The sequence below is a fragment of the Hemitrygon akajei genome, chromosome 11 (assembly GCF_048418815.1).
Source record: "Hemitrygon akajei chromosome 11, sHemAka1.3, whole genome shotgun sequence".
Classification (NCBI taxonomy): Eukaryota; Metazoa; Chordata; class Chondrichthyes; order Myliobatiformes; family Dasyatidae; genus Hemitrygon; species Hemitrygon akajei.
In genome coordinates, this window is record NC_133134.1 from 164,566,787 (window position 1) to 164,594,327 (window position 27,541).

Consider the following 27,541-nt stretch of genomic DNA (forward strand, 5'->3'; position numbering starts at 1 on the left):
TTGCCATCATTTCTTCCCACACTTCCCTCAGAATCTGAGGATCCATCCCTCATCCGATTCGTCCGCCCTGGTGAATTATCTATGGTAAATTCAGTCAACCTTTCTAATCACACCATGCTTTCAGTTTTTAACAATTGATGGGCTGTTTCATTGTTTATGCTGCTTTAAAAGCACCCTTTCTTCTTGTAAAGACTGAGGCAAGGTGCTTGTTAGTACTTGTGATGTGGTGGAGTAGAGATACATCTCCACCAAAGGAGGTGTAAGACGCTCCTTCCTTCCGTTAACCTGCTGGTCACCCTTGGACAAGGTGTAGCACCTGCTTACCCCCCCCGATCAGGGTCACGTGAAGCCATGGGAGCAGGTGGTGGATGGTTGTACGAGCAGCCGGTACATATCACAAGTCCTGGTTATGTGACCACTGACACCAGGCAGACAATCTCTGAAGAGTATTGATAATGGCTGGGGTCCCCCATCTTGTAAAGACTCTGCCCAGAAGAAGGCAATGGCAAACCACTTTTTTTGAAGAATTGCCCAGACAGTCATGGTGGTGTAATACAACAGCACATAATGACGATGATGAATACCACAGACACCATACATGTCCATGTTCCTTTTTTTTGTCATTCATAGGTCCCTTCCTCCATGTTCTACACTTTTACCTTTGCTGATAAAACACATGTGCTTTAGGCCAGTGTTTCCCAACCTGGTGTCCACAGACTCCTTGGTTAATGATCGGGGTCTATGGCATAATAAGGATTGGGAAGCCCTGCTCTCGGCTGATCTTTGCTCAAATGTTCACTTTGCCTCTTGTTTCAGTTTCACTTCCCCTCTGTTTATTTTGTAACCAGCCTGGTTCTTTCTCATTGCTATTCACAAACCAGCTCTTGTTATGAACAATTGCTTTTCTCCCCATCTTATCTTCCTCTATCTCGTGGATCGTCTAAGGAGCTGTGGATTTGTGTGTTCTTCCCTTGTTCCTGAACCATCTCTTCCATTAAGGTAGGGGTTCGCAGCTTGCTTTAAGGCAGCCCATAGGTATTGAAGCTTAGCTTTATTTGTCATGAGTACATTAAGTGTGATGACTTATTTGCATCCATGACCAACACAGTCTGAGGATGTGCTGGGGGCAGCCCACAAGTGTTGCCATGCTCCTGGCCCAGATACAGCATGCCCACAGCTCACTAACCCAAACCCGCCTCTGGGATTTGGGAGGAAACCCACGTGATCACGGGGCGAATGTACAAACTTCTGTGGGATTGAACCCTGACCTTCCGATCGCTGACATTGTGAAGCGTTACACTAACCGTGACACTACTGTGCTGCTCACGTTGCCATTTTAAACTAAAAAGTTTTCCAGTCTGGGACAACTGACAGCAGCATCTGTTTTCCATATCGTAAGAGTGCAGAGGCTGATTGTAATCCCAATCATGTTCCTTGTTGAATAAGTTACGCATACCACAGCCTTCAGCTCATGTCTCTCAGATGGATCATTTTGAAAAAATAACGACAATTACACTTGTGGGGCATTAGGCATGACCAGATATTTCAAGGTTGTTTAATATCATTTCCAGTACACAAGTGTAAAGGAGAATTAAATAATTGTTACTCTGGACCTGATGTCGCACAACGAAAACACAATAATATAAAGTAGACAATAAATATAAATGCATAAGATAGCTTATATACATTGATTGTGTGTTTATAAAGTGATGCTAGGCACAGGAGTATCTGTACATAAGGTGACTCTCACAGGAAGTAAGTAGTGGCGGTTGGGGATGTGGGGCGATCGGTTAGTGGGCGGAGGTGTTGATCAGCCTTACTGCTTGGGGAAAGTAACTTTCTGAGTCTGGTGGTTCTGACGTGGATGTTTCGTTGCCTCCTCTCTTTTGGGAGTGGGACGGACAGTCCATGAACAGGGTGGGTGGGATCCTTCAAGATGCTATTGGCCCCTTTCCAGCATCCGTCTGTATCTATGTCCGTGATGGTAGGTAGGCTGGTGATGTGTTGGGCACCTTTATGGAGTAGCCTATTATTTGTGTTAGACGTGACATTAGGGCTAGTCATTATCCTTATGGTCAACACATTAGTGTGGCAGTTAGCGTAACATTTTGCAGTGATCAGGGTTCAATTCCTCCTGCTGTCTATTGTGACGTGACTGGTTTACTCCAGGTGCTCCAGCTTCCTCCCACAATCCAAGGATGTTAGAGTTGGGGTTATGTTGGTCGTTGATGCAAATGCTGCATTTTGCTGTATGTTGCAATGTACATATGGCAAATAAAGCTCATCTCTTTATCTTTAAGCTCGCATCCAGGTTTTTGAAACATTCGTGATGTTCTCCCAGAAATACCGTTCCTCTGTTTCATCCTGACCTCTGTGGCTGATTCTGGGGAGTTTGCACACTGTGTGCGTTTCGTCTGTGCGCTCCTCTTTCCTTGCCACATCCCAGAGACGTGCAGGTTGATTGGTAAACTTGCTACCAAATTGCATGGCAACTGCTAGAATATTAAAACGAAGGGAATGTCTGATTGTGTGTTTGATGGTCGATGTGAACTCGTGGGCCAGTGGACCTGTTCCCATGCTGTACAGTTCTACAACTGTTCAATTTATCTAGTTCAGGTTCTGTTGTTCTGACTGTACATGTATACACCCAAATGAAACAACGTTCCTCCAGATGTTGTGGTGCACCCACAAACGTGCATCACACACGGCACAAAAAAAATGAAATATTACCATGAGTAAGTTAATAGCATATAATTCAAAACGCATGCAGTACACCGCACAGTTTAACAGTGTTATGTCAGGTCTGGTGTCTGTTTCCTACAATGCAGCAATTCACATTTTCTTTTCTCTCAAAATTCTGCTTTTGGGTTGTAAATTAAATGGCTCATTGAATGTAGTAGAGGATCCCAAATTTAAGATTCAAGATCCAAGTTATTTATCACGTGTACATCGAAGCAGTGAAATGTGTCGTTAGCATTAACGATCAATGCAGTCCAGGGGTGCGCTGGCAAGTGTTGCCATACATTCTGGTGCTGACGTAGCATGCCCACAATGCTGGCGAGAAATGGTACGGAACAGGAACAGCAAAACAACAGCAGCTCCCACCCATGCACGCGCACAGTCCATTAACCGCAGGAGAGGCCTCCAGCCTTGTGTGGACTCAGACCAGAACGGCGATTGCTGGAAATTTCACATTAAAGCACAATATGACGGCATTGCTCAGCAGGTCAGGCAGCATGTGTGGAGAGAACAGAATTGCACTCAGTGACCACATCTGCTCTTTAATGCGAATATCTTATCAACCAACCATGCAGCATCTCAACACATAAGCAGTTCTGGTAAGATGGCGGTGTGATCGGTCGCGGTGGCTTCTCTGGGTCAGTAATTGTTCCTCCTTTACATCTTTTTTTTTACAATCGCTAGATGCAGCTGGATATCAAGTACTGCAGTTCTACCCCTCTAATGAGTTGCTCGATAGCTGTGGAGGCAAACATACGATGCAAATAGTTATTTTAGATGTTTTTTCTTGTGATCACAAGACCCTGTTGGACATTAGTAATTTAAAATAATGCAAGTCCGGTTCATTGGTGAGGCAGATGGCGGGGGTGCTGCATGGACCAGGACCTCATGCCGTACGGTCACCTGTTGCAGCCGCCCAGGGGCGGGGCAAATGCCAGAGGCGCGGTTGATGTGCCAGAGACCTTGGTGAGTTGAGGGCTGGGCCCTCCATCGGTGCTGCCCTCCAGTGTTCGCTCAGAAGGCAAGCCTGATTGCAGTTGTCTGCAGCTGCTCTAGCACATGATCAGGAAGTTCTGTGTGCTTTCCCTTGCAGAAACGTGGTTCCTGGACAGCATCCCATGCATCATCAATCAGGGACATGGATGATTTTTTTTTGTGGCTGTATGTTTTTTTGCTATTGTAATTACATTTGGCCCTCCTTATCCGTGAGTTCCGTATGCGCGAATTCAACCAACTGCGAACTGAGAAAACCCTGAAGTGCTCTTCCTGCACCTGTTCGAGCGTGTATAGACTTTTTTTCTTGTCATTATTCCCTAAACAATGCAGTACAACAACTATTTACATAGCATTTACATTGTATTAGGTATTATAAGTAATCTAGAGATGATTTAAAGTATACGGGGGGGATGTGCGTAGGTTATCGTGGATCAGGATCGGAAAAAATGGAAGTTCTCTTACTAAGTAAGTCGGGACAGGTACATCTGGTATTATTTAGCGTCAGTTAGTCAAACGTTTGTCTTAGTATATAGTATATATTCTACCTTTCTATGCATATAAATCACTTAAGAAACATCTGTATTTCAATAATTAAGCCACTGCGTTGCTTAGTAATAATTGTAGCTTTTATTGGGGCAGGGCCTTTCTCGCTTTATACTTTAAAATTGTTCCAATTGTTGACTGATTGTAGCCTAACACTTTTCCAGTGACCGATGGCGTTTCACCTCTTTCCGATAGCTTTATTATTTCCACTTTATTTTCAATCATGATGATGATTATTTTCGTGAACAGAAACACTGGACTCAGAGCTCCCGCACTGAGACAGGTTAAATAAGGGGCTTGAGCGTCTGTTTGTTTTGTATCCGCGAGGGGTCTCGGAACCAATCCCTCGTGCATAAGGAGGGCTGAATGTGTGTATGTTATATGTGCCTTGTGCTGTGTGTGAGAGTGTCGGTGATGTGTTTTGCACCTTGGCCTGGAGGAACACTGTTTTGTTTGGCTCTATTCATGTGTATGGCTGGATGACAATTAAAATGGAACTTGAAAAGCATGCAGACATGGTCAGGAGGTTCAGTTGTTGTTCAGACTGAACATCAGAATGGGGAGGGAACGTGATCTGAGTGACTCTGACCGTGGAATGATTGTTGGTGCCAGGCGGGGTGGTTTGAGTATCTCAGAAACTGCTGATCTCCTGGGATTTTCACAAACAACTGTCTCTAGAGTTTACAGACAATGGTGTGAGAAACAAAAAACATCCAGTGAGCAGCAGTTCTGTGGGTGAAAATTCCTTGTTAATGAGAGAGGTCAGAGGAGAATGGCCAGACTGGTTCAAGCTGACAGGAAGGCACCACGCATTGCAACAGTGGTGTGCTGAAGAACATCTCTGAATGCACAACACGTCGATCCCGGAAGTGGATGGGCTACAGTAACAGAAGACCATGAACATAGACTGAGTGGCCACTTTATTAGGTACAGGAGGTATCTAACAAAGTGGTCAATGACTGTATGTTCCAGAACAATATCCTTTGATCAAAACTAGGATAAACTGTTTCTGCCTCCACTAATGCTGCCCTAGTATGTCCAGTATTTTCTGTCTTTATTTCGTTTTGTGTCTGGTTAATAAGTTCAAGTTCCAGTTTAATCGTCCTTCAGCCGTGCATGAGTAGCCATGAATACAGACAAAAGAAAAAGTGTTCCTGTGCTAAGCTGTGGAAAAGGCTTAAAGCAGTGAAATGAGTTTTGTAATTTTTGGACACAGTTGCTTCCTCCTTCTGCAGGTTAAGTTCAGCTGGAGTACAAAAGTCCAGATCTGGTGGGCACATTTTGTTCCTCTTTTCTCTTGACCACCATTTCCTGAAAATGCAAAATGAAAAGGGATTTACAGATCTCTTTAAAAAAAGATTTTTTTTTTGTGTATCAGTATCAAAGTCCTGTGTGGTCAGCTATCCCTTTAGTGAAAATGAATGTATGCATTTCTCCTTTTCAATTAAGGCAGGAGAATGGGGTTGGGGGGATTAAAAGTCAGCCACGATGGAATGGCAGAGCAAACTCGATGGGCCAAATGACCGAATCTGCTACGGTCTTTTGTAGTCTAAACTTTTGGCATATAGTAAGATATAAATTATCTTTTGTTTACAAATGTGTACATGCTTTCTACATTGAACATTTTTTTTACTTTTGAGTAATTCTTGTAGGATAAATTTTATATGAATTGCCTATCTAGACCTTCATATCCAACGAGATCGCTCCTCTCTCTTTACTGCAGTTTCTTTAGAACCTACCAGTCTTTGGGATAACATTTATCTATTTATTTAGTGATACAACGTGGAACAGGCCCTTTCAGCCCGACAAGCTACGTTGCCCAGCAACCCACCTATTTAACTCGAGCCTAATCACAGGACAATTTACAATGACCAATTAGCCTACTAACCAATGCATCTTTGGAATGAGGGAGGAAAGTGGCGCATCCGGAGGAAACCCACACATTTCACGGGTACAAACTTCTTACAGATTCGAACTCCGCCCTGAGCTACAATAGCGTCATGCTAACTGCTGCACTACCCCGATGCCCAAATACTTGAATGTTTAGTTTAGTTGTGTTTTTAAATGAATTGTACTTTCAATGTACTCCCTTCCCTTTGGTGTTATCCAGAATTCCTGTTTTTACCTAATCTTATTCTTGAAATATCTTAATTATAACCGTATAATCATATAACCATATAACAATTACAGCACGGAAACAGGCCATCTCAGCCCTTCTAGTCCGCGCCGAACGCTTACTCTCACCTAGTCCCACCGACCTGCACTCAGCCCATAACCCTCCATTCCTTTCCTGTCCATATACCTATCCAATTTTACTTTAAATGACAATACCGAACCTGCCTCTACCACTTCTACTGGAAGCTCATTCCACAAGAGATTCAACAGATGCTAGAAATCCAAATTGCACATACAAAATGCTGGATCTGGAATCCCGACAAAGATTCTCAGCCCAAAAAGTCGACTGTTTATTCCTCTCCATTGACGCTTCCTGACCCGCTGAGTTCCTCCAGCATTTTGTGTGTGTGACTTCAAGTGTCTTGGATGGCATTATATCTAATTTGCTGAGGTTGATATAGTTGTCAGTAAGTTACAGGAATAGGTTGGGGTCTCTGTGATATGAAGTAGTATAGAAAGAGGATCTCTCACAGATGTATTCATCATGGAGGATGCTTTAGACTCGTGAAGTGTGCACTGATTCTGAATTAGCTGTATAAGACCATAGGATATAGGAACAGAATTAGGCATTTGGCCCATCGAGTCTGCTCCACCATTTCATCATGGCTGATCCAATTTTCCTCTCAGCCTCAATCCCCTGCCTTCTCCCCGTATCCGCTCATGCCCTGACCAATCAAGAATCTATCAACCATCCGCCTTAAGTATACAGCACTGCTAGAAAGTTTGTGAACCCTGTAAAATTTTCTCTATTTCTACATAAATGTGATTAGATCTTCATTTAAGTCCTAAAACTAGATAAAGAGAACCCAATTAAATAACACAAAAACATACCTAGTTATTTTATTTATTGAGAAAAATAATCCAATATTACATGTATTTGTTGGGAAAAAGTATGTGCACCTCTGGGGTAATGCCTTGATAGAGTGGACCTTTAGGGAATCCAGCACAAGGACTCACAACTCCCTTTGCACCTCAGTTTTTTGTATTTTCTCTCCATTTAGAAAAGTCAGCCCTTTCATTTCTTCTGCCAAAGTGCATGACCGTACACTTCCCAACACTGTATTCCATCTGCCATTTATTTGCCCATTCTCCTAACCTGTCAAGCTACCTGCCTGCCCATCCACCTGTCTTCATATCATCTGCAAACTTTACAACAAAACCATCAATTGCATCATCCAAATCATTGACGTAAAGCTTTGGTTAGGCCACGTTTGGAATATTGTGTGCTTCTGGTCGCCGCAGTACAGCACACATGTGGAAGCTTAGGAGAGGCATCATGTTGCCTGGATTAGCGAAAGCTAGCATAACAAGTGGTTGGTGAAACTTGGATTGTTTTCCCTGGAATGTTGGATATGGATAGAAATCTATCAAATATATCAAAGAGTTGATAATCTTTTTCCTTTTTTGTGGACATATTGGGCGAGGATTTGAGGTGCGAGGGAGAAAGTTTAAGGGAGATTTATGAGGCAAGCTTTTTTACATAGCAGAAGGTGCCTGGAACGTTCCATATTCCAGTCCTCCTCCAAAGCTCTCTAAATGTTCCTCTTCATAAACTAATATACAGTAGATATCAAATTACAGTGGTATTTCATGTGGCCATTCAACTCAGATTCTTTGAGCTTGTAATAGGGAAATAGTTCCAGTCTCTTTCCCCCATTGCTTCTTCGTATCCCTGCAAGTTATTCTTTGATTCTTTTTCCACCACTCTTCAAGGCCAATCTTTATCTCACATCTTGTAGCTTTTATCGCAAAGTTTAAAATTTTAACACCTGGTCCTGGAAAAAGCTGCTTGTGGGAAAGTTTCTCTCTATTTACCCTACCCAAAGCAGTCACGATATTGTATACCTCTACCAAACATCCTGTTAGCCTTTGCTCCACAGTAAATGTTTTCCAAATTGGCATTCACTACATGCATTTCTGTAAATCTTTTCTGCACCCTTCAGAGCAGGTGTTCCCAACCCAAGGTCCATGGACCCCTCGTTAATGGTAAGGCTCCACAGCATAAAAAAATGTTGGGAACAACCTTGCACTCAAAATCAGTAAGACAGAAGAGCTGACTTCAGGAAGGGTAAGACGAGGGAACACGAACCAATCCTCTTAGAAGGATCAGAAGTGGAGAGAGTGAGCAGTTTCAAGTTCCTGTGTGTTAGGATCTCTGAGGATCAAACCTGGTCCCAACATTTCAATGCAGCTATAAAGAAAGTAAGACAGAGGCTGTATTTCATTAGGAGTTTGAAGAGATTTGGTTTGTCACCTAAGTTACCTGAAAACTTCTATAGATGTACCATGGAGAGCATTCTGACAGGCTGCATCACTATCTGGTATGGGGGGCTAGTGCACAGGACTGAAAGAAGCTACAGAAAATTGTAAAATTAGCCAGTTCCATCTTGGGTATTAGTCTCCTGAAGGCACACACTAAGTGATGCAGGAACAGCCTCTTCCCCTTTGCCATATGATTCCTAAATGAACATTGAACCCATGAACACACCCTCACTTTTTAAAAAAATACATATTATTTATGTTTTTGCACTATTTTAAATTTATTCAATATACACATTTATACTTATTGTGATTGATTTTTCTTTCTATGTTATCATTTATTGCATTGTACTGCTGCTGCCAAGTTATCAAATTTCATGACACATGCCAGTGATAATAAACCTGATTCTGATTCTCTACAGCTTCTTTATTTCTTCTAAAGTTAGCTGAACAGAATTGGAAGCAGATTGAGCATTACTTCTCTGCTTTCGTGTTTTGTTGAAATTGAAACTGCTACCATCATGAGAAATGATAGCTTGCTGGGTAAAATTAAAATCCCCCTATCATCTTCTCTAGTTCTTTGCTTATTAACATTTGGAAGCGTTTCCTCACCTCCCACCTTTCCACCCCACATGGTGTCATAAAAACGCTTGGATATTGATGCGCTTGGTTCCCTCATCTAAATCCTTGAAATAAATTTGAACAGGTGGGGGGGGGGGGGGGGGGAAGCATTTTTCCCTGTGTCACTTCTCTCTTTCAACCCCAAATTGACATGGTTCCTACATGTCATTCTGTTTTCTATTAATCTATCTTCTGCCATTGCCAGTATATTATCCCTATCCCCTTGAGCTCCAGTTTAATAGCACCTTATTAAGTGCCTTTTGGAAGTGCAAATTTACTGCATCCAGATGTCTATTCAGTTAGTTCCAACCCTAAAAAATTCATAAATTTTCAAAATATGTATCACCTTGCATAAATCTGCATAGATTCCACTCAGTCTTATTATTATGTTTACCATATAATTATAAAATGATTTTCTAGATTGATTGTTGCCACTTTCTAGATGCTAGCGTTATCCTTGTGACTGAAATCAAGCTAACAGGTCTGTAGTTCTTTTTAGTCTCACCCCTTTTCTTAATTAGTAGGGGCATATTGGCACCATACTGGCTACCAATATTGGCTACCGTCCAATCTGTGAGAACCATCCTGGCACCCAGGGAGTTTTGGAAAATGCAGTCAAAGTAAATCTATAATCAAAGTACACTATATGTTCTATACGTCAGTTGTGCAGAGCGCCCTCTTCTTTGTGGTGGCGTGTTGGGGAGGAAGCATTAAGAAGAGGGACGCCTCACGTCTTAATAAGCTGGTAAGGAAGGCAGGCTCTGTCGTGGGCAAAGTACTCGAGAGTTTAACATCGGTAGCTGAGCGAAGGGCGCTGAGTAGGCTACGGTCAATTATGGATAACTCTGAACATCCTCTACATAGCACCATCCAGAGACAGAGAAGCAGTTTCAGCGACAGGTTACTATCGATGCAATGCTCCTCAGACAGGATGAAGAGGTCAATACTCCCCAATGCCATTACAATTCTACTGCCAGGACTTAAGAACTTTTTAAAAGCTATTAATGCTTTTTGAGATAGTGATTTAGATGCATATCATATTTTTTACTGAGTTAAGTATTGTATGTAATTAGTTTTGCTACAACAAGTGTATGGGACATTGGAAAAAAAGTTGAATTTCCCCATGGGGATGAATAAAGTATCTATCTATCTATCTATCTATCTATCTATGTCCTCATATACTACCTTGGGATTCACTTTCTTGCAGGAATTTACAAGAAAATAAAGAAATACAATAGAATTTATGAAAATGATATAGTAAGATAGCCAATATGTAAAAGAAGACAAATTGTGCAAATAAAAATGAAAAGTGCATTGGTTGTTGGGGCATCTACATAATCACTATCGGCATGGCCACCTCTTGCTGAGAGTCTGCTGTGTCATCTTCCATGTAGCTAGGCAGAACATATGTTTAATTTATTTTCCATTTCCTTATTTCCCAATAATTTCTATAACAGACCCCCCCCCCCCTCCCCCCCACCTGGAGCATGTTGTCCAAGTGGCACGGTAACGTAGTGATTAACACAGTGCTTTATAGTACCAGTGACTGGTTCAATTCCCGCTGATGCCTGTAAGGAGCTTGTATGCTGTCCCCATGACCATGTGGGTTTCCTCCCACAGTCCAGGGACATACCGGTCGGTAGGTTAATTGGTCATTGAAATTGTCTTGAGATCAGGCTTGTGTTAAATCGGGGGATTTCTGGGCGGCGTGGCTCAAAGGGCTGGAAGGGCCTGATCCACTCTCTATCTTAATAAATAAAAATAAATAAGTGATACTTCTAGCCAATTGTTTTGCTTTGATGTGTTTCAATAGTTCCATTTAATATCAGAGTGTATACAATATACAGCCAGAAATTCTTACTCAGAAAGAAGAAACCCTCCAAAGAATGACAGAAAAAGAAAGCAAGAACCCCAAAGTCCCTTTGCCCCCCCTTCCATGCTCAAGCATTGGCAAAAGCATAAACCCTTACCCCCTGCCCCCCACTTGTTGTAGCTTAAAGCATCAGCATTCCTACCACCCACCAGACAGGCAACAGCAAAGACCCAAAGAGAGACAAAAACTAACTGTTCATATCCTATAGTCTTGGTCTCACTAACAAGGGAGAGACAGATATCCCTCTCCACAGCGAGAGAGGAGACAGTCACTGTATTTATAGACATCTTTACAATTTGTACATGTACATTTTTGCTAAATTCTGCTTTCCTATACTGAGCACTTTCTTTGTAGAAATCTGAAATGTTTCTAATTCTATCACAAACAAGAGAACATCTGCAGATGCTGGGAATCCAGAACAATGTACACAAAATGCTGGAGGAACTCAGCAGGCCAGGCAGCGCCTATGGAAAAGAGAACTGTTGACGTTTTGGGCTGAGATGCTGCTTGCCCTGCTGAGTTCCTCCAACATTTTGTGTGTGTTGTTTCTAATTCTTAGGCTTTCTACAATTTTTGCTTATGGATCCATATCGCTGTGAGTGGATACAATTTAATTGTGACTTAATTATTAATCTAAAAATGAACTTGATTTGCACTCGTTACAATGTGTTGTGCTCCAGTTAAGGTAAAGACTAGTAAAACACTCTGCTTATGATAACCTGTAATTGGGTCTCATTTGAAGTTCCTTGGGGATTGGGAGGGTTAAGGCAATATATTTGTGACCTTGCTGTGGCTTTGTGTCTGTGCTATCGCCATGCAAGAGTGAGAAGGCACAGGAAGCACTCTGATGTCCATCCACTTGTACAGTATGCAGAATGGCTCATTTGGGAGTGTTTAATGTTGATAATGTTCTGCAAGTGCCAATTCCAGCTAGATTACAGGCGAGGATCCTAATTTATTGCTTTTAGAGGCTGGTTAATTCTAGTAGGTGGAGTGATAAGCAGTTGATTACATTTCCTTAACGTCTTTCCTGTGTCTCCAGAGGAGGCTGTGGTCATCGCACTTGCCAGCTGCATCTTCGGGTGGTTGATAAGATAAGCAGCACTACAGTGAAATTTACTCTCCCAAAGACTTGCTAAGCTCTGTCATGTCATTCTGCCATTCTCAGCAAGCACTTAGTGGTTTCTACATTGTGAGGCAAAGCCCTGAAACTGATCACAATGATTATTTCCCTTGAGATGGAGGGGAATAGGTGTCTGGAGAGTACAGAGGAATTGCAAAGACTGCTTTAATCATTGCAATGCACACAAAGTGCTGGAAAAACTCAGCAGGTCGAGCAGCGTCTATGGAGAAGAATAAACAGTTTCCTTTCCTGACCAAGACCCGTCACCAGGCCCGAAACATTGACTGTCTTTTCCTCTCCACCTGCTGAGTTCCTCCAATGTTTTGTGTGTGTTGCTCTGGATTTCCAGCATCTACAGGATCTCTGGTTTATATACCTGAGATCCACTTTATTGTTTACAGGAGTGAATCCAGTGGGGTTTTCTGCTACTGTAGCTCATCCACTTCAAGGTTCAACGTGTTGTGCATTCAGAGATGTTTTTCTGCCCACCACTGTTGTAACACGTGGTTATTTAAGTTACTGTAACCTCCCTGTCAGCTTGAAACACTCTGACCATTCTCTGCAATGTGCACAAAATGCTGGAGGAACTCAGCGGGCCAGGCAGCATCTATGGAAAAGAGTACGGTTGATGTTTCGGGCCGAGCTGGCCATTCTGACCTCTCTCATTAATAAGATATTTTTGCCCATAAAACTGCCACTGAGTGGATGTTATTTTACACCATTCTCTGTAAACTCTAGAGACTGTTGTGTGTGAAAATCCCAGGGGATCAGCAGTTACTCAAACCATCTTTGCTGGCACCGACAATCATTCCATAGTCAAAGTCACTTAGATCTTGTTTCTTCCCCATTCTTATGCTTGGTCTGAACAACTCCTGCATCTCTTGACCATGTCTGCATGCTTTTGTGCATTGTGTTGCTGCCACATGATTGGCTGATTTAGATATTAGCGTTAATGAGCAGGTGTACTGGTGTACCTAATGAAGTGGCCGTGAGCTGCTGCAGGTCACATTTGGGCAAGGTGTAGCACCTGCTTAGCCCCCCCCTCCCCCCCACCACACCAGGCTCACCTGAAGCCATGGGGTTAGGTGGTGGATGGTCGTATGAGCAGCTGGTACATACTGTAAGTTTCAAAGGTACATTTAATGTCAGAGAAATGTATACAATATACATCCTGAAATTCTTCTTCTTCGCAACCATCCACAAAATCAGAGAAGTGCTCCAAAGAATGAATGACAACCCCAAAGAACCACTCCAGCTTCTACCTCCCACACGTAAGCAGCAGCAAAGCAGTGATTCCTCTGCCAACAAAATAAGCATCGGCACCCCCCCCCCCCACCGAGCACTCAAGCGTGCAGCAAAACATCAATAGAGACATAGACTTGCAGTACCCCAAATACTACTCTTTCACCTGGTAATTTGACATACCGCAGGCTCCTCCCTCTCTCTCTCCTCTTTCTCTCTCCCTCTCCCTCTCCCTCCCCCCTCTCCCCCTCTCTCTCTCCCCTTCTCCCTCTCTCTCTCCCCTTCTCCCTCTCTCTCCCCCCTCTCTCTCTCCCCCTCTCCCTCCCCCCTCTCTCCCTCCCCCCTCTCTCTCTCCCCCTCTCCCTCCCCCCCTCTCCCTCCCCCCCTCTCCCTCCCCCCCTCTCCCTCCCCCCCTCTCTCTCTCTCCTGCTCTCCCTCCTCCCCTTCTCTCTCTCTCTCCCCTAATAAGGGAAAAAGAGGTGTCTCTGTTTTACAGCGAGAGGAGAGACATAACAAACAACTCGCTGATTTACAATGTTAAAGGGCCATTGCATCGCTTTTTCTGAGCTCTGTGTCCAAAGGACTCGGGTCTCTGGGCACACAGCCAGCAGCCAGCTTGCTGCTTACGATCTTCCGTCTCCCACGACACACTGATTTCCTGCAGAGGCACCGACCTAGATCCGGCCGCCTCCAGAGCCACGAAGTTCCGAAACTCCAAAGGCATGCTGATCTTCCAGGCCACAACCTTGATATATCAAATAGTGGTCAGTCTTGAGACGCCGAGAGCGGGTCCCATTCCTGTAAAGAACTGAAGTCAGCGTGTAACTCCAGGTCAGGGTCTTCAAAAGAGCCCCGAAATGGTAAAATAGAGATATTAAAGAAAGGAATACTGTAGAGCTGTTTCCAAAGATGCGAACAAAGGAGTCGCTGTTAGCCACCATTGTCTCCTAAGCTACACCCCCCAAGTCCTGGTTATTTGACAATCTCTGTCGAGTTTTGATAATAGCTGCGATCACCTGTCTTGTAAAAGCAATGGCACACCACTTCTGTAGAAAAATTTGCCAAGAACAGTCATGGTCATGAAACCATGATCGCCCACGTCATTCAACACGGCACATAATGGTGATAATCAGACAGTGGCTGCACCTAGTTACAAAATGCAGTGTGAAAAGGGATTTCCTTTTTGCCTCCCCGATGTCTTTGGTAATCATCTTAAATCTGTGTCCTCTGTGTATTGAAAACTGAAAGTCATTGAAAATTGTTTCCCTTGTATTTACTTATTTCAAACCCGTAGCAATTTTAAACACCTCTATCCAATCTCAATTTGATTTTCTTTATTCTGAAGGGAACACATCAACTTCAGTCTGTCACCAAGACTGCATTCCCACCTCCCTCAAATCTCTGGAATCAATTCCTGAGGTTTCTTCCAAGTTTTCAATCTTTTGAAGATTTTTTGGATTTCTGAGGTCAACAATTAACTAATTAAAATATTTAAAAACGGAAAATAGTTTCAGTTGATGTGAAGTATTACGAAGCATCTTAAGGCACTTTCTGAGGATTAAAGATTAGCTTTAAAGTTCAAAGTAAATTTATTATCAAAGTACATATATGTCACCATATACAACCCCAAGATTCATTTTCTTGTGGGCATACTCGATATGAGTAAGGTGTCGGGGCGGCACAGGAGTGTAGTGGTTAGCACAGTGCTTTACTGTATTAACAACCGGGTTCAATTCCCATCACTGCCTGTAAGGAGTTTGTACATTCTCCCTGTGACTGTCTGGGTTTCCTCTGAGTGCTCCAGCTTCCTCCCAAAAACATTGTCGTGGCTATCCCTTGAGGCCGAGGATGATGGTCTTCGTTCCGTTTCCACAGAGCGAAGACACCTGTGCGTGTATTTGTTTAACGTGTACTTGATGTTGCACTCCAAGAAGCACACGATACTTCACAAATCAACCAACTGATTCCAGTGGCATGGAAACCACGATGATTGAAGCCGAAGGATTTGTTGCAGCCTTCATCGCCTGTTCCACCGTTGAGGTCTTGGTTGGATTGTTCTTTGTCAGGGACCTCACCCTTGACCATAACACCATGGATGACCCTATCAGGAGCATAGCTCCAGACGGCATTGCTCTCAGGATCTCAGGACCACACAAGCTTCTCCACCACGACAAGGTGATAATCCACGGAGAAGCCCAAAAACATACTGCCTAGTAGGTTAATTGGTCATTGTAAAGTGTATTAGAGGTTGCTGGGCGGTGCGGTTTGAAGGGCCGGAAGGGCCTACTCCCAGCTGTATCTCAATAAACAAAAATAACTCACTCTGTCATAGAATCAGTGAAAGACCACACCAATTTTGGCGTTTAACCAGTGTCCAAAAGCCAACTTCAAATACAAAAGGAAGGAAATAATAATAAAGATCAAGAACATGAGATGAAGAGTCCTTGAAAGTGAACTTTTAGGTTGGGGAAACATTTCAGTGATGGGGTGAGTGAAGTTATCCCCACTGGTTCAAGAGCCTGATGGTTGAGGGATAATAACTGTTCCTAAACTTGGTGGTGCGAGGCTCCTCTATCACCTTCCTGATGGTAGCAGCAAGAAGAAAGCATAGCCTGGGTGGTGAGGGTCCCTGATGATAGATGTTGCTTGCCTGTGACGGCCCAGTGGTTGGGAAGGCTTTACCTGTGATGTACTGGGCTGTAATCACTACTTGTTACATAGAAACATAGAAAACCTACAGCACAATACAGGCCCTTCAGCCAAAAGCTGTGCCGAACATGCCCGTACCTTAGAAATGACCTAAGGTTACCTATAGCCCTCTATTCTTCTGAGTACCATGTACCTGTCCAGGAATCTCTTGTAAGACCCTATTGTATCCGCCTCCACCACTGTCGCCGGCAGCCCATTTCACACAATCACCACTCTCTACGTTAAAAAAAATCTTACCCCTGACATCTCCCCAGCACCTACTCCCCAGCACCTTAAAACTGTGCCCTCTTGTGCTAGCCATTTCAGCCCTGGGAAAAAGCCTCTGACTATCCACACGATCAATGCTTCTCATCATCTTATACACCTCTATGAAGTCCCCTCTCATCTTCTGTTGCTCCAAGGAAAAAAGGCCGAGTTCACTCAACCTATTCTCATAAGGCATGCTCGCAAATCCAGGCAACATTCTTGTAAATTTCCTCTGCACCCTTTCTATGGCTTCCACATCCTTCCCGTAGTGAGGCGACCAGAACTGAGAACAGTACTCCAAGTGGGGTCTGACCAAAGTCCTATATAGCTGCAATATTACCTCTCGGCTCCTAAACTCAATCCCACAACTGATGAAGGTCAATGCATTGTATGCTTTTTTAACCACAGAGTCAACCTGCGCAGCAGCTTTGAGTGTCCTATGGACTCGGACCCCAAGATCTCTCTGATCCTCCACACTGCCAAGAGTCTTACCATTAATGCGATATTCTGTTGTAGGATTTTCCACTCAAGGGCACTGGTGTTTCCATATCAGGCTGAGATACTGCCAGTCAATATACTCTCCAGACTTCTATAGATGTGTAGTGGAGAGTGTGTTTGTCACATGTACAATACAGTGAAATACGTCAAATCATATCAGCCTGCACACTTCTGATGCCAGCATCCAATCCCCACAACTCAGTAACCATAACTCTGTGTATTTGGAACGTGAGAGGAGCTCGGAGCGCCTGGAGAAAACTTGTGCGTCTCGGGGAGAACGTATAAACTCTTTACCGGAATTGAACACTGATGCTGAGCTATCTACTATACTACCATGACTGTTCTTGTGTTTCTAAACATGAAGTATTGTTGCAGTCAAAGGCAGAATACATGGTGGGATTGTTAATTTAATGCTGTTGGTGAAGGGATGGATATAGTTCAGGACACCTCTGTCCCCTGCTGTTCTGTACTGGATCAAGTACTGGATGCTTGTCTAAATGGGAGATCTCTACAATATTACTAAGTTCAAGATCATTGTCATCTGACCGTACATATATACAACCAAATGAAAAAACGGACCACAGTACACTCACAATACCTGTTATCACACACAGCACATGAATCAAAATATTGATTCTAGATAAGTTAATAAAATATAATTCAAAATGCATATAAAAGCACAGCACAGGTAAACAGCTGACTGTCCTAGTAACAAGACCTCGGTGGTGGCAGGGTACACTGGTCTCAGCCTGGGAGAAGAAGCCGTTTCCCAGTCTGGCAGTCCTACTCCTGATGCCCCTGTACCTCCTTCCTGAGGCTAGTGGGTCAAAGAGGTGGTTGGATGGGTGGCTGGGATCCTCAACAATGCTTTGAGCCCTTTGTCTACAACGCTTATAGTAAATGTCACACGGGGGGAGGGAGACCCTGGTGATCCTCTAGGCAGTTTGATATTATCCTCTGTCGAGTCTTGCGGTCTGATTCCTTGCAGCTTCTGTACCACACAACGATGCAGACAGATGGGAGACTCAATGGTGCTCCTGTAGAAAGTGGTTAGAATCGAGGTGGGGAGCCTTTCACACCTTGAAATCCTTAGAAAGTGTAGATGCTGCTGTGCTTACTTGACTTGTGAGGAGGTGTAACTTCTCTAAATTACTTTTAATAGCAATTCTGCTTCCAGCTGTGTTGCTTCCCAAGCAGATAAACATTTTTCTTCTTGCCTGTATTTTTGTGTAAAATAACGTTAAACCCGTAGCGAGTATTTGTATTGCTGGAGATGGTTAGCGCACAGCGGATTCCCATAGATAGCAGTCACAACTACTGGTTATTTATTTACTTTGGAGAGGGATTAACCTGCATGGGTGTGGGAGGGGGAAGAAGGGACAGAAAACAGTTGGTCACAGGCAGTGCCGTTGCACGGTGGTGTAACACCGTTGTAGTGTCAATTTCCACTGCTGCCTTTAAAGAGTTTTTGTGTTCCTCCCATGACCTCTTGGGTTTCCTCCGTGTACCCAGGTTTCCTCCCACGTTCCAAAGGCGTATGGGCTAGTAGGGTGTAATTGGGTTCAATGGGCTGGGCTGTTACCGTGCTATATTGCTAAATAAATAAGCAATAAAATAAACGGGGTACGGCAGTGAAGTGAGTGGGGTGCCTGTGAGAAGGTGAGGAGATGAATGTGCATGTGAGAACCAGTGTTTGGGAAGATAAAGTGGATAATCTGTCATCTATGAGAGTTGCCCATCATCTGGTGTGTACAGGGCCTCTCTCTGCTCTGCAATGTAACAGCTCCAGTTTTGGTTACAGAAACACGTCAGATGGCATCTCTATTCACACTCTCAATTTCTCAAGAGATGCCAGATGGTCCAGCGCCTGTTCATTGTGGATGATCAAAATAGAAGCCAGCCAGAAGCAGCCCATTAGGCATATGGTCCATAACTCCGAAATGTGTCTGGTTCCTTTAGAGAAGCCAGGGTGAAGGATGGGTCTATAAAAAATTAACACAAAATGGAACCGGTATCAGAAGGAAGCCATGTATCAAACGGTCTAAAAACAGGGCTTCCAGTATAAGAGATCTGCACCGAACTTATAAACCAGAACCAGGTTAGATATAACTGGCATATACCATGAAATTTATTGTTTTGTGGCAGCAGTGCAGTGCATACATAAGGAAACAATAAATAATAAGAAGAAATGTAGATAAATAATTAAGGTTTACAGTTTTTATGTGTGTATCTATCTCTTTTATATGTGTGTGTGTATATATATATATATATATATAAATAATATTATTATATATCATATATTTAGGCTGCCAAATACTTTTGCACAGTATTGTATTTGTCAATAGAGAGCGGAGAGTGAGTTTGCAAAAGGATGGCGAGGGTGGCGAGAGTGGAGCACTACAGGAGGGGTGTGGGGTGTGGGACAGATGGCAGAGAGGGAGTGTACTGTAGTAAAAAAATCCTGAGTTAGTATTTGGAGATTTGTATATTCCACACAAATATTCCTTTGTGTCCTCCTTCCTCATCATATACTTTGTCCCTAGTTTAGCAGAATTCCTGGAGAAATGTATTCCTGTTGTTCACTTCATTTACTCTTCTGGTAGCTGCCTTAATTAGCCAAAGTTTCATGGAAAAAGTTAGAAAGATATAAATAACACAAATTACCCATTTACCTGACTAACAAATAATGTATTTAAATAAAATACAGAACAAATTAGCACACTGTGAATGCTACCTCAGTACTATAAGACTGTATTACTAAATAATTATTGACAGAAAAATTTGTGTTCTTTTGATTGACTGTAAATGAATAAAATTGCCGTGGACACCTAGAGTAGATAATAGATTGCCTACAACGCTATCAATGATTACATCCTCCAACTCTGCATTTTCATTGGAACATTCAAGATGATAATGTTGATTTCTTTAAGATTTTCCATAGTTCCTAGCTTGTTGAGGTAGCGGAAGTTTTCACTTTCACTCCTCGCCTTTTCTGGCATCTCAAAGCTTGAATGCTTGAAACTGCAGTGAGCAAAACAGTTCTGAATTGTCTTGCTTTTTGAACACAAGCACTCACAACTGAAACTGCTCTAGCATGGTTCAGTGTCGAACGGCCACACAAGTGCACGCAGCTGATGCTGGTTAGAAGCTCTTGGGCAACAGTATCGTGCCCCAAATAAGTGGCAGAGTGTCCCAAATAAACGAAGAAAATCCTGACTATTTTCTCAGGATTAGTTTTTTGTTCTTAAGAGTTGCCCCAAATAAGTGATTGCCCTGATTAACCAATGGCCCAATTAAATGGAATCCACAGTACTGACAAGCAACCAATGTGCAAAGGAAGATTAATCATGTGAATATTAAAGTAAATAAATAATACTGAGAATCCTTGAAAGTGAATCTATAGGATGTGGAGTCTGGATCAGTTAACCATCATTCCTTCAAAGCTACATTAGAGAGTGGGTTTAGAGTTTTAAATCAAGCTCTCTTGTACATATTGATTCAGAAACCTTCACCATAAATACTTTGATAGCGGGGGAGTTCAATGATGAAAGGAAGGCTGAACAGTTGTGGGAAGTTTTGACTTTTATATCCTCTTAACTTTTATAAATTTAAACTTGTGCAATATTGTGACACATTTCTGATGCATTCTGTTTTTCCTTCACCCAATAACAGATCTCTGAAGAAACTAAGCGAGGACAGCCTGACCAAGCAGCCAGAGGAAGTCTTTGATGTGCTGGAGAAACTTGGTGAAGGGTGAGTGCTGAATGTCGCAAAAGAAACCAGTTGTGGGTTTGTTTGAAGTTTAAGCAATTAATATGATGCCTACATGCCTTGGCCTTTTCAGTTTCACTAACACAAAACCCCTAATTCTGGCATCTTGGTCATCTCCAAATTAGAATTTCCTCTATTGGTTGTCATGTCTTATAATTTCCCCAATTCCCCTTCACCCTCCCAAAAATAAACTGGAACTTTACCAGCCTTTCCTCCTTTAAGGCACTTCATTAAAATCTTTGTGTCTTACGGTCATCCAATGGCTTGTGACTGTGTGAATTTTTGTTTAGTAACAATCTTGAGGTACGTTTGCTCTGGCACTATGATATCAATGATGTCGCAGGCAGCGAAGAGTTAATTCCATTCTGGTGACCTTGACCTTACTATACTGTTTCCACAGCTGTTTTTAAAACTTTTCAGTCATTGCATTCCTTGCTCTGGTATTTTTAGCATGTCTGAAGCACCTTCCTACCCTGTCCTTAATTAAAACATCTGGTCTCAGTAATGGGGCCAGTGAAACTGAGAGGCTGGTGGTTGGCTGTCAATGAAATCATTCACAAGAAAGGGATGACATGGACATCCAAATGTACTGGATACTTGACAAAATGCAAAAAATTAAAGTTCAAAATACATCTATTATCAAAGTATGCATATAGTATACAACCTTGAGATTCATCTTTTAGCAGGCAGCCGCAAAACAAAGAAACACAATAGAATCCATTTAAAAAACCCCACACAATAGACACTGTCAGACACCCAATGTGTGATAAAACAAACCGTGCAGACAATAAGAAAGTAATCAAGCAGCACATAGAACGCAGAGTCCCTGGAATTGACTCTCCAGCCACGGATCGCTGAGGTGGGTGAAGCCAGTCCGGTAGCCCCGATGGCTGCAGGCCACAGCCACTGAACCAGTTCAGTGGCGAGTTGAGTAAACCTCGTGGAGTAGTGAGCTGAACACCGGTTTGTCCTTCGCCCTTGGCCTTGATGTTTTTAAACTGGCTCAGTGCTTAAGCTGGCCAAACACCAGTTCATTTTTCACTTTAGGCCTGGGCCGGGGTCCCACCACTTCAAACCGGCCGCAAGTCTATTTCAGCAATGGCCACCTTGCTGTACCTGCATTCATGATAGTCCAGTTTGCTGATTCCTTCAGGAGAGCGCATAAATGCCAGGTCATGCAGATGGTTCAGAAGCACAGCTCCCAAAGGGAAATTGCAGGCTGTGGATTGCAGTGATCATAATCCAGTAAAAGTGTTATTAATAGTAGTTTTGTTTGCTGCCTGTAAAGCATTGCCGTGTCTCGCCAGCACCATTTTTGCACAGGTCTGTAGTCAAAAAATGCTGGAAATACTCATATGTCTGGACAGAGAAATTATTAATGTTTCAGATCTGTGGTTTGGGTCAGAAGTTATGAATGATTAGGAAGCCAAAATGTTGATTGTTCTTTCCTTCAGAGGAATGTGCGGAAGTCTTGAGTCTCGGTCAAGTTTTGCTCAGCACATTTTGTGGATTGCACCCAGTTTAGAGGATTCTGCAGTTCATGTTATGTGTGTTTCTGGTTACTACTTTGTTTTATTGCTGTTTTGTGCGATTTTGATCAGGGTAGACTGACGGCCTACAGTCAATGAATGACAGAGTGCGAACTGAACATTCCTAAACTGTTTCAAAGACTCTGCAGTTTAATGTTTAGTATTTTGGGTGTTACTTGCTTGATTTGTTATTTTGCACACTGGGTGTTCCTTTGTTTCATGGCTGTCTGCGAGAAGCCACGTCTGGGTTTTCTACTGCATACGTATATAAGATAATAAATCTACTTTGAATCTCTGAATCTTTTGAATTGTGAGAGATCCCATCTAATCTTTCGAGTGTTTCCAGCTTTTCTGTTAAAGTACACAGCCAACGTGCTTTCTCAGTTTCTTTTGGTTATTCAAGCTGATGCAGAGAGGACAACACAGCAAACTCGGTCTCTGGGCCTCACTCCTTAGTCCTCTTTCAGTTCTCCAAAACAAAACGTCTTTCAACCAAGTTTAACGAAATTTCACAATGTATGTCAGTGACACTAAACCTCCTCCTGAAGGCACTGAGGCTTTACAAGACATTAGTCAGTGCACGCTTGGAGTATTGTGAGCAGTTTTGGGCTCGTTCTTTTGGAAAAGATGTGCTCATAATGGCGAGGATCCAGAGGAGGTTGACAGGAATGATCCTGGCAGTGAAGGGGTTATTGTATGAGGAGCGTTTTATGGCACTGGAGTTTAAAAGAATGAGGGGGGGATCCCATTGGAACCTTTTGAATATTGAAAGGCCAAGATAGAGTGGACGTGGGGAGGATGTTTCCTATAGTGGGGTAGTGTATGTCTAGGTGGTTTCTTAATGTTGTTATAGCTGGGGTGGTAGTGGGGATAAGTTTCAACTATGTATTAAATGCTCCCGATTGTGTGTATCTCAAATAGCCTTTGACAACTAAGTCCATTTTCTGGCTATCATTTGTGGCTTAGCCTGGTGGAACCATTTCTTCTGGCAGGAGAAGGGGTAAAAGCAGGTTTCTGGTGCTTTAAAACCAGTTGCTTTGGGCAGATGGGGCTTGTTAGTGTGGTTGGCAGCTCATCATGGAGATGAAAAACTGATCTTAAACCTCTGCTGCTTTGTGGCTGTACTCACTCATGGGGAGGCTTTGGGAGTAAACCCTGAGGGGAAAAATCCAGAGCTGGACTCCCTAAGACCTTGATCGAGTTCAACACCGACTAGCTGCAGATGCCAAACTCTGCCGTTCCTTTGGGTTCTTCAGCTGCATGGAGAGAGGGAGCCTGCTGCATGGGCAACAGCTTGCTCCTCATATCATACTTCCCTGACCGGTGGAGGGCCGGCCGTAAGGAAGTCTAGGACCAGAGGGCACAGCCTCGGAATAGAAGAACATCCCTTTAGAACAGAGATGAGGAAATTTTTTTTAGCCTGAGGGTGGAGAGTCTGTTTATTCATTTCTGGGATGTTGTTATCACAGGGAAGGCTGCCATTTTGAGGCCCACCCCTGATTGCTCTGAGATAGTTTAGGCGTAAGACCATAAGATATAGGAGCAGAATAAGCCTATTTGGCCCGTCAAGTCTGCTCCGCCATTTCATCTTGGCTGATTCATTTTTCCTCTCAGTCCCAATCTCCTGCCTTCTCCCCACAACCCTTCATGCCCTGACTAATCAAGAATCTATCAACCTCCGCTTTAAATATACGTAAAGACTTGGCTGCCACAGCTGCCTCTGGCAACGAATTCCACGGATTCACCACTCTCTGGCTAAAGAAATTCCTCCTCATCTTCATTCTACAAGGATGCCCCTCTATTCTGAGACTGTGTCCTCTGGTCTTAGACTCCCCACCATAGGAAACATCCTCTCCACCTCTGATCTATTGAGGCCTTTTACCATTCAATCGGTTTCAATGAGGTCACCCTTTCTAGTACTCTGACTTGTGTGAGGCATAACACTCTGTGTTGTAGTCACAGCACATACTGTACATACATTTCTGTTGTAGGTTTACTTGTAGTCAAGTTGGGGCAGATCATGGAACATATTGTTTCTATTTTTGATGTACTGGAAACCCACAATAAATACAAACAGGAAACCAGATGAACAATTTTCTGTTCCACTGAGCCTTATTGAGCTCACTGACCCGATGGTATATGTAGCAATCCGTGTGACTGGAAACGTTTTCCTCTAAACAGACAGGCCTCCTTATTTGCATAGAGAGAGGAGGCAAACAGTATCTTTTTCCTGGGGTTGCAATCTCTGATGCCAAAGGGCGTGTGTTTAGGTGCGAAGGCACCATCTCAAACGAGATGTGAGGGGCAAGATTTTTACACAGTGATAGGTGCTTGGAATGCACTGCCTTGGGTGGCAGTATAGGCAGGCATATTAGAGACTTCTAACAAATGTTTAGGTGAGCACATGAGTGTGAGGAAAATGAAAGGATGTGGATGGACTTCATGTAGGTAGAAGAGATTAGTTTAGTTGGCCGTTCGATTGGTCTAGCACAAGATTGTGGGCTGAAGGGTCTGCTCCTGTTCTCTTCTTGTTGAACTGTACTCTGCACTGATGAGATAATCTTCTTCCTAATATTGTTGTGGGATCTCTTTGCAGCATACCAGGGGCCAGGCGGAGCCTTGGTTTAATGAGTTGTCTGGAAGGTGGTCAGTTAACGTGGCACTGCACTGGAATTGGCAGCCTGCATTTTGTACTCAAGTCTTTGGAATCATTTTTAAAACCATAACTTTCTGACTCATGGCTGACCAACTAAAACTATAATAGAGAAGGAGACTGCCAATCTTTGTGCATGATTGAAGTAAAATGGGTTGGACGACCTTCCTCTTCCATGATTATCTTGCTTGGACATTACTCTAGCAACTGATTAGGCGGTCACTGAAAAGGGTGGGTGCCTCGTTAGTGCTTCTGAGATAAAGGGCGACGGGTGACCACGGTCAGAATTTGGCAAAAACACTCACAAGAATTCTGTGTCTCTGCCCCATGAATTAAACTCTCACTGAAATCTCATATGTTGAAGTAAATTTATTATCAAAGTACATGGATGTTATCTTCTGATTCATCTTCTTGCAGACATGTACAGAAAAATACCTACAAAACACCAATGTGCAAAAGAAGATAAAATGTGTAAATAAAAATAATACAGAGAACATTAGGCCATTTGGCCTATCAAGTCTTCACCATTCCATCAAGGCTGATTCATTATCTCTCTCAGCCACGTTCTCCTGCCTTCTCCCTGTATTCTTTGACCTCCTTACTAATACCCAATGACTTGGCCTCAACAGCCACCTGTGGCAATGACTTCCACAGATTCACCACCCTCTGGCTAAAGGAATTCCTCTGCATCTCCGTTCTTTACAACATCCTTCTGTTCTGAGGCTGAGCCTTTAGAGCTTTAATTCAGTAATCCTCTAGAGATTTTGTTCTGAAAGGACTCAAGCTAGCTACTTCACTTAATTGAAACTCCAGAATTTAATATTGACGAGCACTTAATGAAATAGACCATGCTTATTGAACTTGTAGCCTTGGAGGCATTTTCCACAAATTTTAGAGGTTGTCTGTGCAGTGGGATGTTGAGATATCATGAAAGATGGGTATGTTCTTGTTTCTTTTCTGATGTGCGCTCACAGAAGATGCAAGGTGCAGGCATACTGCTTCCCCACAGCTAGTATCTGCTTGTGGGTTTCCTGTTGTAAAGGAAACACTAGAGGCTGTGCAAGGACGCCTGTGCGCACATATCAGCAATGGACACCCGCACTTCTCAACGAGCACGTTTTGTAGCCGTCTTCTGGCTTCAGCTTTTACGTTTGCATTGTGATCACCACCCACAATTTCACAGTTTATTGCCGGAAAGATGTCTCCTCAAGTTTCAAGTGCAATTTATTGTTACTCAACCATATACATCTATACAACTAAACAAAACACTGTTCCTCTGGGGCCAAAGTGCAAAACGCAGTGCATATATAGCACATGAAGAGGAATTTCCTTAGCCAGAGAATGGTGAATCTGTGGGATGTGTTGCCACAGGCAGCTGTGGTGACCAAGCCTTTACGTATGTTTAAGGCAAAGGTTGATTGATTCTTGATTAGTCAGGGCATGAAGGGATATGGGGAGAAGGCAGGAGATTGGGGCTGAGAGGGAAATGGATCAGCCATGGTGAAGTGGCAGAGCAGACTCGATGGGCCAAATGGCCTAATTCTGCTCCTAGATCTAAAGGTCTTGTATACCTGTAGTTACGATCCAGCACATACAGTCACAAAATAATAAACTGAGCTTAAACTAACATAAATTATGCAAAACTGCACAACACAATAAAACAGCATCAGTGCAAATCAAGAGAGGAGGGAATACAGACTGAGGTAGGGTTTTTCAGCTGGCTGCAAGATACTTGGGAAGAAGCTGTTGTTGAATCTTGACATGTTGTTCTTTAGGCTCCTGTACCTCCTGCTTGACTTGATTTGCCTCATCCGAATTGAGACTGTCAACATCCTTACCTCACTAACGCTAGGTGGTGAGCACTGTCCTTTATTGTAGACGGTGTACATTCCTCTGTTACCTCAGTGGTAAATACATCATGGCCACTCTCCTCCCCACCATTGGTAGTATCTGCAGGAGGCGCTGCAGATAGGCAGCTTCTGTCATCAAAGATCCCCCTCCATACAAGCCATGCCATTCTTTTCATAGCTACCATTGGACTGGTAAAGGAGGTCTGGCTTGTTATTGAACAGTCTAACAAACCTCTTCAAGTGACAATAGGTGCAGGAGTAGGCCATTCGGCCCTTTGAGCCAGCACCGCCATTCAGCGTGATCATGGCTGATCATCCACAATCATTACCCCGTTCCTGCCTTCTCCCCATAACCCTTGACTCCACTATCTTTAAGAGCTCTATCTAACTCTTTCTTGAAAGCATCCAGAGAATTGGCCTCCACTGCCTTCTGAGGCAGAGCATTCCATAGATCCACAACTCTCTGGGTGAAAAAGTTTTTCCTCAATTCTGTTCTAAATGGCCTACCCCTTATTCTTAAACTGTGGTCTTTGGTTTTGGACTCCCCCAACATCGGGAACATGTTTCCTGCCTCTAGCATGTCCAATCCCTTAATAATCTTATATGTTTCAAGTGTACTGTTGAAAGAATGTGACTGGTTGCACCTGTCAGACTGCTGCCTCAAGAAGGCCGCATCCATCATCAAAGGTGCGACCGTGGGCCATGCCGGCTTCT

The 27,541-nt window shown here is 43.2% G+C and overlaps 1 protein-coding gene across 2 annotated transcripts in view; it reads left to right on the forward strand.

The window, feature by feature from the left end:
- Nucleotides 1–27,541, forward strand: part of LOC140736234 (serine/threonine-protein kinase 3/4) — a 198,565-nt gene that overhangs the window by 15,768 nt on the left and 155,256 nt on the right. For both annotated transcript variants that reach the window (XM_073062153.1, XM_073062154.1), the window contains exon 2: nt 20,697–20,777. In XM_073062153.1, the coding sequence (XP_072918254.1) occupies nt 20,697–20,777 (81 nt within the window). The remainder of the gene's footprint in view (nt 1–20,696; nt 20,778–27,541) is intronic.